The sequence below is a fragment of the Sus scrofa genome, chromosome 13 (assembly GCF_000003025.6).
Source record: "Sus scrofa isolate TJ Tabasco breed Duroc chromosome 13, Sscrofa11.1, whole genome shotgun sequence".
Classification (NCBI taxonomy): Eukaryota; Metazoa; Chordata; class Mammalia; order Artiodactyla; family Suidae; genus Sus; species Sus scrofa.
The window spans coordinates 118,027,652-118,045,513 of record NC_010455.5 but is presented as its reverse complement, the minus strand read 5'-3'; the positions used below and the strand labels follow the sequence as shown (position 1 = coordinate 118,045,513).

At 36.4% G+C, this 17,862-nt stretch overlaps 1 protein-coding gene across 22 annotated transcripts in view; it reads left to right on the top strand.

The window, feature by feature from the left end:
• PEX5L (peroxisomal biogenesis factor 5 like) overlaps positions 1-17,862 on the top strand; it is a 256,185-nt gene that overhangs the window by 42,870 nt on the left and 195,453 nt on the right. For 6 of the 22 annotated variants that reach the window (XM_021071221.1, XM_021071220.1, XM_021071217.1 and 3 more), the window contains exons 1-2: positions 16,136-16,358; positions 17,095-17,234. The exons of 7 other annotated variants lie outside the window; for them this stretch is intronic. In XM_021071221.1, coding sequence (XP_020926880.1) covers positions 17,142-17,234 — 93 coding nt within the window. In that variant the 5' untranslated portion in view covers positions 16,136-16,358; positions 17,095-17,141. 9 more of the 22 variants (XM_021071228.1, XM_021071231.1, XM_021071225.1 and 6 more) reach the window with 7 other exon arrangements.

The following is a 17,862-nucleotide window of genomic DNA, read 5'->3' as shown; positions in this document are numbered from 1 at the left end:
CAAGTGCTTTCTCTATATGAGAAGCTATAGTTACTGCTGCTTGGACAAACAAGGCAAATACAGGCCATGGTCCCAGGCTGCCTGCAGTGGATAGAGCTGGGCCACTAGTTCTGTTCCATGTCCTCAGACTTAATCCTGCCAACTGAGTTCTGCCTGTTTCCTTGGAGGCCTATGCAAAAAACGCCGGTGAATTCAGTCACTTCCAAGATCAGTGCCAGAAAAGGCATTTCAGGTCCTTCCTCTATTATCTGGGATATAATACATAAACTTGTCTTTTAAATTTTATCTTGAAATAGCATTTTACTGATTTTTCAGTAAAGAATGTTCCAAAATAACACAAAGAATGTACATCAAGTTTATTTCTATATAAACACCAACTTGCCAAATCCTAGTAATTCTACTCTTTTTCCTGATATCTTCTTTCAAGTTTATATCCTGTGATTTGACTCCTAACTATATTTGTGTCTCCACTTTTTACTCCCTCCAATGAAATCTATACCTTGTTGCCTTGTTAGTTTTCCTTAAAGATGACTGAGCACCAACATATTCCTTCTTGAGAAATGTATTTTTACATCCAATTTCAACTACATTTATTTGTTGCATCAGAATGGAGACTTAAGTTGCAGCCTTTTTTCTTACATTAAGAAATATTGAGTTTGACAGATGTGAAGGTTACACAGCAGCTTGTGGAAGACCCCAAATCCTCTTCAGTATTTGAAATAATGTTATATTTTATTAGGCTTAGCTTCTTTCTTTAATTAATAATGGTTTTCTTTCTTAATAACCACAAAATTACTAATTAACTGCTTCCCAATAGTTTCAAAAGAAATCACAGAATCAACAACGTTAAAGATCGTGTAGTATGAACCGTTACTTTGAAAATGGAAAAGCTGAGCATGAAAGAGTTAACCAGGCTGTTAAGAAAAAAAGTGATAAAAACAAGGATAGGACCCAGATGTTGGCACAAACCAAAGTCCTTCTCTACCTACTTTCCAAATCCACCATCTGTAGTCATTCTTTTTCTGTATCCTTAATATTTTGCATCATATCTGAAACATTCTGTAAAAAATCCAGTTTATGTTAAAAGTAGATTTAACAAAGAGGTGAACTTCAAAAGGGTCAGCAGCGAAGGCTCACTGCTGGGGTTCTGCTCCAGTTACTTGGTAGCAGCACCTGAGTTCAGTTTAGTTGGCTTTTTCAAGGGGGATGTTTGGTCAGGCCAGAATTCTTCCTGTTGCTTGGTTTTAGGTTCACAGAAAAGCAAACCGTCAAGGGGATGTTCTGATGTATCCATGAACTGCAGCTAAGCCATTCAGGGTCTTCTTAAAATAAAGCTTTGCTGGGTTTTCTCAGTACAGCCTTCTAAAAGTTGACACAGCAAGAATTGCTTCTCACAGGTTCTATTTTTAAATCCCAGTCAAATTTTTTTTAACTTCAAGATTGAGTTTCTGAGCCATCTTTGGTGAGTCTTGCCATCTTGCTAGAAAGATTGCTTAGTGGTTACACACTATCAACTCAACAAGGAAGGAAGGAGGGAAGAAGGGAGGGAGGGAAGGAAGGAAGGAAAGAGGGAGGGAGGGAAGGAGAGGGAGAAAGGAGGAAGACAAAGGAAGAGAGGGAAAGAAAGATCAACTAATAATAGCTTTTATTTACTGAGTATTAAATGTGTCTCTTCTAAGCACTTTACATGTATTAGTTAAATTTTCTTGGAACAACTCAAGGAGGTAGGTTCTATTATTATTCTCAGATGAGAAAACTTAGGCATAGAGGAGTTAAATGGCTTGCTTAAAACCACGCAGTTAGATAGGATGTAGCAGAGCTGGCTCTAAACCAAGCAATCTGACCTCAGAGACTGACCTCTCCACTACATAGCTTTGAGCTGAAAAAGCATTAAAAGGCTGTTAACTTTTCTCGATTTTTTTTCTTTTTGTACTTAACCAAACATGCATCTTTACATTATGTCATCCTAACTTTCGGTCAAATGGAAATATACTGGAGGAAAGGGGCTGAGCTAAAAAGAATCCAGTCTTTTGGATTAGTCAGAAAATCTTAGGTTCTAATTATGCTCTGCTACTTATAGGTTGTGTGACCTTGGACTTGACTCTGGGAAAAAAAGCTTAAAACTTTAGGACTTTCCATTTCCTCATTTGAAAACTGAGAAAAATATAAACAAACACATGATATTATTCAGACAATTAAAGCAGACAATATAGGTAAATTCTTCATTTTAGTGTATAGCAAACTGTCCTCCCCAAAGTAAGTTTACTATAACAAATTCAAAGTTTTAGTGGCTCGTTCTTATTTTGTTATTGTTGCATAAAGTTGTATATATCTACATAGAAAAATATGTATGAGATTGTTCCTATGAATTCTAGCTGTTAACATAATTATCATATTAGGTATAAACACATGCATGAACTATGTTGGGATCAATGCGCAAAGACAGCTAAATTAATACCACTAGTTTTCCTATACTAAGGAACTACCTCCTCTAGAAACTCTTACCTCCCTTAACTGCCAGAATTTGGCTCATCTGCTTCCACACCCAGCCAAATCTTACTAGCATTGCCCCTGAACATCATGTAGCTGAAGGGCTCTGTAGGAGCCACCAGAAAGCCTGACTCATCCTGAAGGCACTGCGGGAAGAGAGGCTGCAAGTGTGAAGTGAAGAGAATCAAAATGAGAAAAATGTAGAGAAAATAGGGTTTAAGGCTAAGGTTAGACGGCCTTACTTGGATTCTCAAAGCTTTTTTTGTGGCTCCAACAGCCAGAGGTAGGGACAGGGAGGAAGCCATTCAAGGTGGTGATGTCTCATAGCCATTCAAAGCTGCTTTGGACCAGGCCTGGCAAGCAGAGGAGTGATGTATTGACCTATCCAGTCACCTCTAAATTTAAATGCAAAGTCGAGGTCTAGGTCAACATCATATAGAGAATGACCTCTGGCTTCCAGCCTAGAAAAGGCTGCATTTCACTTGCTCTTCAGGCTGCAATTGTTCTGAAGCTTTTTCATATGCCATTCATCTACTTTTGTCTTATTGACTGAACCCCTTCATATTTGATCTAAGATTTGGGTGAAACCCAAGCTACACTGGTCTTGTGCAGGGTTTACCTATTATGCTAAGTAAGAAACTAATAACAGGACCTAATATATACCAAGCACAATTTATCATATCTTGACCTATATTTATTTCCCACAATCCTTGTATATAGGCAGAAGAGATGTGCTGGAATAAGTCAGGATCCTTGCTCAACTCTAGAAGATATGTCAATACCCAGCCAGCTCTTAGGTCTATTGTATAAAAGCTGAAGTACATAATTTATGATTATAATAATCAAAAAGACTTTTTCCCATCCAAAAATTGAAAAAAGAGCACAGAACATAAGTTCGGGAGACCTGAATTTGATTCTGCATTCTAGCACTTTCTAGATGGACAGAGCACTTTTTTTCTCTTAGAATACCTTCATCAGCTATTATTATAAATAAGGAAAAGAACATCTACTTTCATGGAATCACCTAGAAAAAGTAAAGGATATAGAAGAATATAGAAGTACATGTAGAAGTATTTGTAAAGTCTAAAGCTATAACCATTTTATGATTCAGATGTATACTGAGTAACACACAAAGCAATTTATCATAATTGGATAATTTTTGACATGGTCTAGTATGGAATTTTCCACCAGACTCTAAAAGAGACAAATTGACTTTGTTTATCATTATTAAAAAGAAGGAAAATAAAAACTAATTTTCCAAGGGAAAATTTTTCTACCACCTCAGAACAAGTTTACATTCTTTATAATATAGCAACGGTTTTCAAACTTCTGCGTCAGTGCCGTTCTGTACTCTTAAAAAATATTACAGAAACCAAAGAGCTTTTGTTTATATGGATTATATCTCCTGGATTTACCATATTAAAAAGAAGACTATGAAAAAATTTAGCTGTGTACTTACTAAATTCATTGACAAATAGCAATAAAACACTCATTGCTGAAACCAATAACATTTTTTAAAACTCTATTTTCAAAAAAAAATTACAAATTTTGGTGAGAGGTATGTTTCACACTTTTACAAATTTCATTAATATCAATCTTAATAGAGAAAATTGAATTATAATATCTGCCTCTGCATTTAATCTGTTGCAATTTTTTGGTTTAAACATGAAAGGAAAAATTTATCTTCATGCAAATATATAATTGGGAAAGGAAGGAGTGTTTTAATAGCCATTTCAAATAATTATTGCTAGTCTTTGCTACTACATCAAAATTTGACATGTTATTTCTTAATGTTTAGCAGCAATGTGGCACTGGACGTAGTATCAGTAAACTTTGTGTACTTTTTATATTAAAATCCATGGTTTTTCCTTACACTTTGAATGGATCTTTAACTCATGCACAGTTTTGATAACATGCCATTTGGAAAACGTTAACCCACTGAGTTATTCATATCTTATAAAAATTTCCATGCTTCATTTTGCAATATCAAAAAATACTTCATTAATATTGCTGATCTCATCAGGAACATCTTTAACTAAAGGGAAGTTATCAAGCTCATAGTGGCAGATGCAAGTTTCCAAAATTCTAACTTTTATTGAATGCTTGAATTTTGGCGATGAAGATTGGTTATTGTCCTTGAAAGGCTCTCTTCATTTATTTAGGGGGGTAAATGCATGATTCCCAAATTTAAATAACCATAGTTTTTCTGTCAATCATTTTTTAAGTAAAAATTCTATTACTTAAAGTAGCTAGTTTTAAAGTAGCTAGTTCAGTTCTAACAAGCACTCTTACTTTGGTGCCTCCATCTTGATTCTTTCTAGGGTGTTAACAATTTTACCCACTGTTGCTTTTGCACCACAAATGCAAATGTCAACACAGCAAAAAGGGTAAATAACATTTTGGTACTATTATGAAAATTGTTTTAACTTCACAGCCCACCTGAAAGAATCTCAGAAACCACCAGTGTTCTGTGGACAACATTCATGAGCTAGCATTATCTCTTAAGTGTTATGTATTCTTCATTCTGATGGTTTTAAGGATTTCTTAAACTTTCTTAACAAAAACTGTTAGTGTAAGATGGATTTGGATATGTAAGGTAGATATGAGTGTGTGTTAACATGAAAAGATATTCACAATATGTTGTTGAGTAAAAAGTGTAGTTTAGTATTTATACTACAACCACGTTTAAAAAATAAAAAATATTTGTATGTATACATGAACATATGTATTTATCCATACATATATGTGTATCTCTGTATATAACCATTTGGTAGGATGACATCAACAAGAGAGAATAAGAGGAGTTAGGAGTAATGGGAATGATTAATCTTTTCCTTTTGACTGTAAAGCAGATGGATTTCATTAAATGTTTAATAAGCATCAACAAACAATTTAATAGGCACATTTCTGTACTTAAAAATTTTGTAAGTGTTTTTTATAAGGAAAAGCTTCTACATTTATAATTTTAAAAAACCTTTTTCCATTTGGGGCACAGTACTCTCCATTGGCAATTCAGCTGTTCCTTACTGGATCCTCGCTTTATCTCTCTTTAAAACCCCCAGACTCACCTACCCAGGATGATTTTACAGGAGTGCAGAGTTTTTAAATGACTCTTTAGGGAATTCCCATTGTGGCTCAGTAAAAACCCGATTAGTATCCATGAGGATGGAGGTTTGATCCCTACACTCCAGTGGGTTAAGTGCATTAAGGATCTGGCATTCCCACAAGCTGTGGTATAGGTCACAGACAGAGTTGGATCTGGTGTTGCTGTGGCTGTGGTGTAGGCCAGCAGCTGCGGCTCTGATTTAACCCCAGCCTGGGAACTTCCATATGCCACTGGTGCAGCCCTAAAGAAAAAAAAAAAAGACTTTTTATTAAAGTCATATCTATTTCCAAAGATGTATTTAAAGTAATCAAGCTGCAGTCATCCTTCCATTTCTCAGTACTATGTTATCAATATAGTTTTCACTTTGGGTATTAATCAGAGGTTCAAGAGTCTTCAAAGGGACCCTTCCAGTACTCTCAAGTTGATATGAGCTTTGTACTCTTCATCACTGAAATTTCTCTGCTCTGTATTGCTCAAGTCTTTCTCAATGTCTCTTTAAAACTTTGTGACAACCTCTGTAATAGAAGCATCTAAAATTTGGGATTTGATTCCTAAAGAGGAAAAAAAGAAAAATGCAAATATTAGAATTGATGGAAGAAGACTACCAGTAGTGATCTGTACCCACCAGGATGCTGTGGTTTGGTAGAAAGAAGTCTGTTCTGCAGCTCTGACATTTGCTTACATATAGCTGAATATCCTTGAATAGTTTGCATGTAAGATAATTATTTTTAAAATTAATAACAAAGGAGTATCTCATTAAGTAGCAAGAATCCCTAAAGAAACTTTGAATAAGAAGATAAATATTGTGATTGAATCTACCTTACTCTACCTCACCTTACTCCAGCTTTCTCCCATTGTAAAGTTTTATTCTGTGACAAGTTAAAAACAAGTGAAATGCAATGGAAGCGATGAGTAAATACATTCCTTTTCAATATTTTATACTCCCTGAACAATCCAGCTCTTAGGTTTGCATAAAGGATTCCTGTTTTTGATGCCCAAAAATCACAATAAATCCTTTTAGATGTTCTGCAGTGCTGAACAATTTCACATTGTATTTTTTTAAACAGACTCCCTTTGTTTTCGTCAACAAGCAAGAAACAAGAAAAGTTTAGATGTTGCTTTGGAACTTTACAGGGTATAAAAATATCCTTCACTAAATGCAAAATGTTTATCTATATTAGTCAAAATACATTCTCTCACTTTTCTCTGGCTATCTATATCTATCTATCAAGAGTTTTTGTTTCATTATATTTTTCTTAAAATAATTTTACATATTACTAAATTGAGTGCCTAGAATGTGGGGGAGGTTTGGTAGGTCCATTCACTGCTAATTTAATTCCCGACTACAGCAAATACAGATACTTTTATCACTTATAATAGCCAGTGGTGAAAAGGTAGTCTTATAGCACAGAAATTGATTAATTAAACATGTCATCATAAAACTGATATGTGGTCAGCCCTCAACCCGTCCACATGCCAGTTTTAATAGGCTCCATGGCTAATACAGACTGACCACTTCAGTGGCTTCCATTTACTTTCCTTGCCTCCATTCTTCTTTCCTACAATCTGTTTCCCACACTTAAGCCAGAGTGGGCTTCTTAAAGCACAGACATGATAGTGTCACTCACCTGCTTAAAACCCTGCATAGGGTGTTCCCTTGTAGCACAGTGGGTTAAGGATCCAGTATTGTTCACACCATGGCTCAGGTTTCAGTATGGCATGCGTTTGATCCCTGGCTGAGAATTTCTGTACGCCATGTTCTCAAAAAAAAAACAAAAACCTCTATGGCTCCACATTGCACTTACTATAAAGATGCAATTTTCAAGATTCCACCTTCCTCTGTAGAGTCATCTGAGATCACCCTCCCGAACCCAACTTTGCTCTAGCTACACCACCCTCCTTTCCAATGTTAGAAGGCCCTGCCGTCTCCTACCTTTGGTCTTCCCTCTGTATCACACTTGTGTATGCCAACTCCCCAAGCCCTCACACAGACCAGTCCCTCTCCTCTACCTGCAAGGCTTCGCCTCATCATTCAGATCCCAGTGTCTCCTCAGGGCATCCTCTGACCTTGACACAAAGTGAAGTCCCATGGCCCCTTCATATCTCCAGACTCCTCTGTCATAGATTCCTTGCATGTTTATAATTACTTGCATAATTACCTCTCTTCCCCAGTAGGCATCGAGCTTTCTGAGAGCAGCGGACCATACCTCCCTTGTAGCTCTAGAGTCCCAGATTTCAGCACCTCCATAGTAGATGATCAAAAATACATAGAAGATGAGTGAATAACACAGCCCTGATGTTCAGAAGCTTGTAATATAGTAGTAAAGTAGACCAAAAATATGGCAAAATCTGTCCCATTATCACCTTATACATGGCACTCGAATCTCTTTTATGGAAAAAAAATAGATGTTTTGGATCTATAGAATGTATTAAAAATAAAATTTTAGTAATATACTTTTATTGAAAAGCATATGTTTAAAGTAGTATAAGAATAAAATTAAATAGTCCATACTTATGCCAAGGAAAAATCAATTTACCGTATTTGACAAGCTCTCTCTATCCCTTATCTTATTAACAAATAAGGGAGGTTTTATAGTTTATTTATTTATTTTTTTAGTTTATTTTTTGAAGTCCATTTCTTTCTTAGCTGATTAAGTCATATGAATTTCCTATAAAAATCAACAAAGTGCCAAAAATCCCATGTGTATTCATATGCATTTGTGCTTAGTTTTTCCAGTAATGTATGTCATATTTCCTAAAAGTTTCAGGTGCTATCCACTACCTGTTACTATTTTTGTGACAGTAACACATAACTGTATTGACTGAATCTAGTGTCCCTGGTGCTAAAGGGGTGATCACCATGAACATGAAGCAACCATTGTTCTAAATTAATACAATTTTGTCTAAACAAACTCATCCAGTACTTGAACATCTGACATGGTCATACACTCTACCTTTCATCTTCTCAAATTAAAACAAAAATTACATCATAACTCAAATACACAATTTCTAGACAACAAACCTGTTAGCTTGTGCCATGGATTCAGAATATTTTATCTCAGATGGTCAGTGATAGTACTTTATATAAATAAAGCTTTTAAAGGTTGCCTTTCATTTTAAGCCACTTTACTCTTCCCCTCATTAGCAGTAATACTTTCTATATCAAGCAAGGTGTTAGTTGATGCTTGTCCAAAAGTAGTATATGTGCTTGTCTACATTGTCTTCTGCTGTTTTAATCTTTTAACTGATTGTCACGTGTCCAGTGTATCAATGAGCTGTCTGTAAACTAGATTTTCTTGGCCCCTTGTACATCCTATGGCTTAGATGAGCTCTCTCAACAAGGAGTTGGCCAGAAGCCCTTATCCATGAAAAAGATGAATAGGAATCCCAGACCTGCGCACCTTCCAAGGATTCCATGTCTTATCCATAGTGTTGTCATCAGTGAACCTATAAGCCATTGCAAAAGGGATGAACAAAAGAAGCCATCAGGAGACTGATGGAGAAATGATAAGAATTGAGGTGTTGGGTTAGGATTCCTGAGGCTATCAAGGCCACAGGGGAGAACCCAGAAGTGAGAGTAATGGGTTATACCTCTCTGCATAGGTTTTATGACTGAAGCATAAACTTGGGGTTAATTCTTGTCAGAAACAAAATTTCATAGACAGATTTTACTCAAGAACCGTCTAACCATCAAAGCAATGTATAAAAATAGAGGCATAATTCATATGAAACAATGCTTATAGAAGAAGCTAGCTTTTTCTTTCTTTTGTGTTAAAGTGAAAAGATTGCTCTTTTCTTCCACAAGGACATAAAATCATCACATCCAGAGCAGTTGTTATAAAGGAAGTCAGTGGCAGGTGTGCTATGCCAGGTGCACCAACTGCCAGTAAAAAAGGAAAGGAGCCACTGGAGAGGTCATTGCTAAGCACAGCTGTGTTTGAGATTGGAGTGACAAGGCTCTAGTCCCCATCTAGTAAGGCCAATGTATATAAAAACAAGAACACATGTCAATAAGGATCAGAAGCAGAATGTCAAGTAATGGTTTTAGTTTTAAATAGATTACTTTTTTTCTCAAATATGAAAATATAAAATACATAGATTACCCTTTTATTATTTTTTGGGGGGAGACTTTTATGTGATAACAGTGTTCATTTGCCATTCGAGGATCCAACATAATGTCAGTACTCTCAGGCCCCTTACCTGAATTATACCAGCAACCTCTCCGGCCCTGCTGTTCCAGTGATGACAGGTAAAATTGCCAAATGGGAGTGCTTTTAGTTTCACCTTGCCTTGAAAATAGCACCAATACCACATAATGCCAAGAAATCTTGTAGATTAAAATACATATCATTTTTCAATCATTATTGTCTTCAGCAGGCAGGAAACAATTTGTGTATATTGGTCATTGCAGGCTATACCACTGCATTTACAGCTTCAAGAGCCAAATCCAGAGGAAATGAGAAAATGATTTTTGTAGAGATGAGAACCTTTCAGATGAAAGAGTTGGGCTCAGAATTTTCCAGTTAAGAAGGGCATCATTTTTTGTTTGTTTGTTTGTTTGTTTTCTTTGTGGTTTGGTTTGGTTTGGGGAGTGAGGGAGGGTTAAGAAGAGTTTGCTTATTGTACTCAAAGTAATGTGGAACATTGCTAAATCTGACGTAACTGAAATATCAAGTTTAATTTTTGTTTTCTGCCTGCTTAATCTCAATAAGCCACCCAACTACTATACTGTTCCTTGGAACATATGTAACCCCTCTGAGACGCCATTAGCTAACTCTACCTGAGTCTTCTACTTTTGTTGAATGTGTCAGAGGTAAATACTTACTATCTAGCCTCCATTAAAGAGAAGTTATTTGCAGTAAACACTGACGATCAAAGGATATGAAATTGAGGACATGATGATTAATATCAACTGGAACTGCCTATCACACCCTGGATTTGTCTCAAAAAATTGAGTTGTTTGATCACTTGCTTTTGCCTGAGAACTATAAAAATCCCAGCCCTTTGATCAGAAATCCTCTTTCCTAATCCTAGTGATAGGACCTATCACTAGCACATAACACTAGAAATGTAGTTCACTGATTTGCTTTTCAAATGAATATAACAATTTGCTATAGGGTAACAGATCCTAAACTTTTAGTACTCTTATTTTGGAAGCTGAATAAAGCAATGACTTTGCTTGTCTGAGTTTTAAATTAAGTAAACCTTGGAAGAAAGAATGTATAAAAATGTGATAGTATGAACTATATGTACTATGCTTTAAAAATATATTACAGAAGATAGATGGACAGATATGCAAAAAGCAAGTATAGTAAAATGTTAGTGGTAGAGGAATTCCCTCTGTGGTACAGTGAGTTAAGAATCTAATTGCAGGAGTTCCCTTCATGGCACAGTGATTAACGAATCCAACTAGGAACCATGAGGTTGCAGGTTCAATCCCTGTCCTTGCTCAGTGGGTTAAAGATCCAGTGTTGCCATGAGCTGTGGTGTAGGTTGCAGACGCGGGTCAGATCTGGTATTGCTGTGGCAGTGGCATAGGCCAGTGACTACAGCTCCGATTGGACCCCTAGCCTGGAAACCTCCAAATGCCCTGGGAACGGCTCAAGAAAAGACAGAAAGACAAAAAAGAAGAAAAGAATCTGATTGCAGCGGCTCCAGTTGCTTCAGAGAAGTAAGTTTGATCCCTAGCCCGGCACAGTGGGTTAAAGGATCCAGTGTTGCCACAGCTTCTGTGTAAGTCACAGCTGCTGTTCAGATTCAGTCCCTGGCCTAGGAACTTCTATATGCTGCGGGTTCAGCCACATGAGAAAAAAAATGTTAGTGGTAGAATCTAGGTAGTAAGTATACAGGTGCTCACTAAAATTCTTTCAACTACACCATATACTTAATTTTTTTATGATAAAATATTGGACAAGGTATATAAGAAGCTGCATATCTAATAATTTGTGTACTTGAGAAAAAGTCATTCACAAGGATGTAAGATTGAGCAATCTTAATGGATATTTATGTTGGAGAATTCTCATCTTTGGAAAATATAAAATTCTTATAAGAAGTTTTCAAGCTCTTCAGGTTACTCTCTTATAGACCAAGAGCCACTCTAAAGGTAGGAAAGCAGCATTAAGGAGGGACCATAAGGCTATAGTAAAAATTTTATTGTGCATCACTGCTACTTTAGTATTCAATTAGTAAGTAACTGGAATATCTATGTTCCCAATTAGACTTAGCCTTAAAATTAAAAAATTACTAAAAATCTGGACATATGCAAATGACTTAAAACGTGGTTTAAAATGCATATTTGTTATGCTTTCATCTCTTTTTTCACCCAGCAATATACCTTTAGAACTGAGTTTGATTACCATATGTTATGTTTGCCCAAGCCTAGCCACACAAAACTAAAAAAAATTGCATCCTGTGGCTATTTTGTTTTGTCATAACATCACAGTTGGTGGGAGGAGAACACAACTGTGAATGTCTTTAAGAAAGGAAAAAATAGTTTCTGAAAAATGCCAAACCTAAGCCCTTCTGCAAACGATTTTCTGTAATGATGACATTTTCCCTTCAGAAAGTTGATTTCCTCTGTATATAAGAGAAATTAAAAATCTGCAAATTGTCCTTTTACTTGGTAAGGTGATTACTTTCTAATTAAACGTTCTGTCCAGGATTATGTCCTAAATGGGGAAACTCTCAAGCTTTTATTCCAAGTCTTTGGGGAGAAGCTCCTCCTCTCTTATTTTGTATTTTCTTTTTTCACTGTTTCTTTGGCTCCCACAGGAATGATCTTGGTAGATGTGCTGACATTGTGGATCTTAAAAAAAAAACAAGGGACATGGGACCAAAATGATGTCAAAGAACTGAAGGCTTAATATTATAAGGGAAAGTCAAGAGGAAAGGAGCATATTAAATGCAATAAAGAAAACATCCACTTCACCATCCTATGACACTTGCCACAAGGGACAAAAGTAATAACCATAGCATGAATCTCTACATTTTTTAGAAAAACAAGCTTTTATTCCTCCAGAAACATAATAAAGGAAGGGTAAAGCCCTGACCCAGTCACTTTTCCGCAAAGTAGACTTTAATGAGTCTTTTCTATGGCAATTTTATGGATCTCTGAAGCAATCACATTTTCCTTTTTTTAATAATTTTATAAAAGAAATTCATTCTTACTTCAAAAAGAACTCCCAAGTATACAGAGAACACACAGATCATGTATAATTCCATCATCCAGTGAAAAGAACTTTTAATATTTGAAATATATCCTTCCAGATTTTTCTTCTATAAATATATATATCACATATATTTTAAAAGAGAAACATTCAATTTTTCTCCAAAAGCACTTTGTTCTTACTTTCTTGCTTCATGAATTATTCCCCTTCACCCTCCGGTATCTCCATTTTCACTTTCTTTACTGCTCCTTCTTGAACAATAAACACACTTAATACCTTTACACAAGGGAAGAGGGGGAACTATTACTTTCCCAGTATTCTTGCCCTGTATTTTTTGTCTTTTCACTAGCACACTCTCTCTTTCTCTTCTCTTTCTCCTGTGCTAAGAACACTTAACATGAAATCTACGATCTTAATAAATTTTTTTGTCTTTCCCTTTTCATTCAAGCTTTCCTAAGGGAGAATAAGCCCTCTCTTAACCTTACTACCAATGTATTCATTAATTTACTCTAATCTTATTTCCACCTTCACTAATTTTTGAAGTCCAGAAGTCCTTGATGACTTCTAAAATGTCAAATACAGTGAAAGTGTGCATTTCACTTCCTTACTTAACCTTTCATTGGTATTTGACACCATCTACAACTTGTTTTCCCTTGACTGCATTCTGGCTCTCCTCCTACGCCTGTGAGCACTCCTGTTCCACCTCCTTCATTGGGTTCTTTTCTATGGCCCTTTCTTTAAATGTAGCAATTCTATAGGACTCATCTCTTCTGTCTCTACATTTTCTTTTTTGTGATTTCAACCACTGCTACAAATCTAATTCAATCCATATGTCCTGCCTTTATCTCTCTTCTAAGATATAGACCCATCTATCCAAGTGGCCAACCGGGTTCTTCCAACTGGAAATTTCCACAGACACTATGAACTCAGCAAATATCTTCTTAGCACAATATTTCCCTTCACAATCCTCGTCAATGACTAAGACTCTATTCAACTGGTGGCAACACCATTCAACAGCTATAATAGTGAAAATAACAGTAAAGATGTTTCTGAAAATATTTGATACAGATTTGCCCACTGAAAGAAGTAATATTTGCATCTGTTTTGGCATCCTGTCAATCATAAATTACATTTGAGACTGATTCATCCAATTAGCTCTAAAAGGGGCTGCTAGATAATTTGATAACTAGGAGTCCATTGGTGACTATCAAGAATGCAATTACAGAAAATTGCAACCTGATTGTGGTTGGTTTAAAAGTGAAGAGAAGTATTCCATTGTGTATATATACACCACATCTTCCTAATCCAATCATCTGTTGGACATTTAGGTTGTTTCCATGTCTTGGCTATTGTGAATAGAGCTGCAATGAACATGTAGGTGCATGTGTCTTTTTCAAGGAAAGTTTTGTTCAGATATATGCCCAAGAGTGGGATTTCTGGGTCATATAGTAGTTCTATGTATAGTTTTCTAAGGTACCTCCATACTGTTCTCTGTAGTGGTTGTACCAGCTTACACTCCAACCAACAGTGCAGGAGGGTTCCCTTTTCTCCACACCCCCTCCAGCATTTGTTATTTGTGAACTTATTAATGATGGGATTGAACTAGAGACTCTCATACTGAGTGAAGTAAGTCAGAAAGAGAAAGACAAAAACCATATGATATCACTTACATCTGGAATCTAATATACAGCACAACTGAAGCTTTCCACAGAAAAGAACATCATGGACTTGGAGAATAGACTCCTGGTTGCTAAGGGGGAGGGGGAGGGAGCGGGATGCATTGGGAACTTAGGGTTAATAGATGCAGACTCTTGCCTTTGGAATGGATAAGCAATGAGATCCTGCTGTGTAGCACTGGGAATTTTATCTAATCACTTATGATGGAGCATGATAATGTGAGAAAAAAGAATGTATACATGTATGTGTAACTGGGCCACCATGCTGTACAGTAGAAAACTGACAGAACACTGTAAACCAGCTATAATGAAAAAAAATCATTATATAAAATAAAGAAGTGAAGAGAAAGGGACTATGTGTGGTGAGTATGGACCACTCTTTCAAGTTTGAAAGTAAAGAGATGAAAGAAAAAATGAGTGTCTTTAGGGGAAAGTAGATGTGAGGAAGTCATCTTTTAGGACAAGGAATACTGAGCAATTTTACAGGCTTAGAGAAGGAAGGTGGTGGAGAAGAAGGAATTAAAGCTAGGAAGAATAAGAAGATAGGAGTTGAACACTGACCACTATGAAGAAGAGAGTAAGAAGGTCTTTGTCCCTTTTCGTATATTATATATTCTTCATTAACATTTGCTTTAATAAATTCAGATCTACAATTTATCACTTATTGAAGCATTGAATAAATAATAGGAAAAAAGTTTTGGAAATATTCACATGCAATCTTTAACCTTTATTTTGATGTCTCTAATTAGGAAAAAAAAACTGTAGTTGAGGCTAATTTGTACAATTAACTAAATCATGTGTTCCTTTTCCCTTTCAAAACTTCCTTTTATATATTCCATTCCTAATGAGTATAAAGAATCCTTTTAATTCAACCCATACGCAACTAGCATCTTTCAATTAAAACTCTTTCATAAACTCTTATTTTAAAATGAATATTGGGTGCTTCCTTTTTTAGGTCTCTGTCCCATCAGATTTTGTTGTTTTGTTGTTATATAAAATTTTCTTATATAATATATTCTATATCTGTGGCTATATGTTGTTCCTCTATCCAGTTTCCAAGTTTTATTGTTTATTTAATTCAAGTGAATAAATCTACCTTTCTGTTCTACTTTTGCAGAAACAGATAGGGTTAGGGAGAGATGGTGGAACTTTTACAGAGAAGAAAATTTACCAATTAGGCTTAATGTTCCTAAGACAACAACACCTCTGATTCAGTGGTATTAAAAAAATTTGTCAGCACTAAGAAATAACTGGATAGTTCTCTTTCCAGTTACTTAGAAAGTGTTCATAATGGTTTGGGGATGATGGCAGACACTGTGTTTGGAGTTTCAGAGATTGGACATGTATCCTGAGCTGAAAGCACCTCACAGGGAGCGAGGCATTCTCAGCAAATGATGACTACTTCCTTTCTCTCTTTCCTCATTTCTCCCACCTTGAGGTCCTCACCATCTTAGCTCCACTGCACTGATGCTGTCACTCAGCTGCACATAGGTAATCAGTGGACAAAATCGGCTCTCAGCAGGCAGTGGGCAAAGGATGAGGTGGAGAGGGGCCTAACCTTACTGTACTGCCTCAGTGGAAATCCTCAGCTCCAGCATCTGTCAGGGGAGGTGGGAGGAGCACAGGAAGTGATTACCCTCTGGCTTCTCCTCCCACAGAAGCCCTGCCTCCTCTGCTTGGACAGTGGGGAGGTTAGTTTTCTTTCTCCTTCTAATTCAGTACTTTGGCTAATGTGAAAGACCACACAGACGCTATGGAGTTGCTTTTTGTGCTTGACAAAAGTGCATAGATAGAAGACAGGGATTCCCGGCTGGGAGGAGGGAGGAGAGCTGAAGATCCCTGCCTGGGCGCCCGATCTAAGCAGTCAAAGTGGGAAGCTGAGTGCTTGAAAGAAGATTATACTCGCACTAGAAACAATCAGTAAGTGAGCGAATAACCATTATGGCTTAGAAAAGGCTTAATCCCCCTGGGGTTATGGGGTGAGCTAGAAAATATTGCTTAACTCTAGAGTAAAACTTGAAGGCTTCCGACTCTGTGTACAGTTGTCTGCTGTTTGGAGACTAGGAGTTTAAGTGCAAACCCAGAGCTCTAAATACCTCCTCCCACTCTTGGAAAATGCCAACTACTACTTACAGTAGTTGGGGATATAATTTCCTTCCCTGACCTATTCTGTTCCTGGGAATATTACTGCTAAACCAGATAAGGAGTTAGGATTCAGTTGGAAAGGTGGAATCTGGTATTGGCAGAAGAGGCGATCTTGAAGCAGGTTCTGTGAATGCTGACATTGTTGTATCTATTAGCAGTGATTTGTTAATCACAAGAAAGTCTGGCGTGGGGCTTTAAAAAAGGAAAATTGAAAGCTTTTATGACAGAGAAGCTGAGTAGTCCATCTGTGTGAAGTGAAATATAAAAAATCTGTATATTAATAATGGATGGAGGGTGTATTTGAGCATTAAACTAGAAAAACAGTCATGGAACATAGCAGTGCATGGATAAAAATTAGCTAGAAAAGGAGAAATTATAGTTTCAATGACTTTTTGTGCTATCCAAAAATTTCACAATGTTTACAAAGTCAAGGCAATGATTCAGGGATACTTTGATTACTGTATTACATTATAAAAATGTTGCTGGGCAATATCTGTGGTTCTGTGGTCAGCAAGTTTTGGCAATGAAGCCACTGCCGCTGGTGCAAAGAATTCTGGGATGTCTGACAGTGAAATGGATGGAAAGACCCACATTCCATCTCTCCTTAATGCCCTTTTGTCCAGAAATCGGGTCATGCAAATGAGCTACTTGGTACGTATACAGATCAATATTTGGAAAGACATTTCTAAGTATTTTGCATTATAGGGTCTCTGGACAATATCTTATGGCAACCAGTGGACTAAAAGGATACAGAGGCAAAGTGATAGGAAGGAAGTCAGCTTGATTGAAACCAACCTTGTTCTTTTTTGTTTTCCATCAGTCCTGAAATGGAACCTCAAATGAGGACAAGAATAATAACAGAGAGAAATACTGTGGCCATCTGTTCTGTTCTAAGTGGCTAAACTCATTAATATATGAATGAGAATTCAGATTTTATTTATGCATCATAATACTTGAAGATTCAGAAAATCTCTTTATTACAGAAAAAAAAATGGGAGGTATGTTTATTGAGGAGGAAATGTGGAAATTTGGTTTTGAAATGTTTTAGGAGAAAGAACAGACAAGAATCATGTCCCACAGCATGTAGATTTATGTCATGTTTGCTGAAGGATGTAATTATTCCTCCAATGAGATGAGACTTTTAGAGTGACACAGTAGATGCAAACATAAGAAATATTTTTAATTCCTCTAATTCTAGTTGATATAGTTAATACCTAGAGAAAGGATTATTTTTTTAAAAAAATAATAACCTTGAATTACAACTATGTAGTGAATTTTA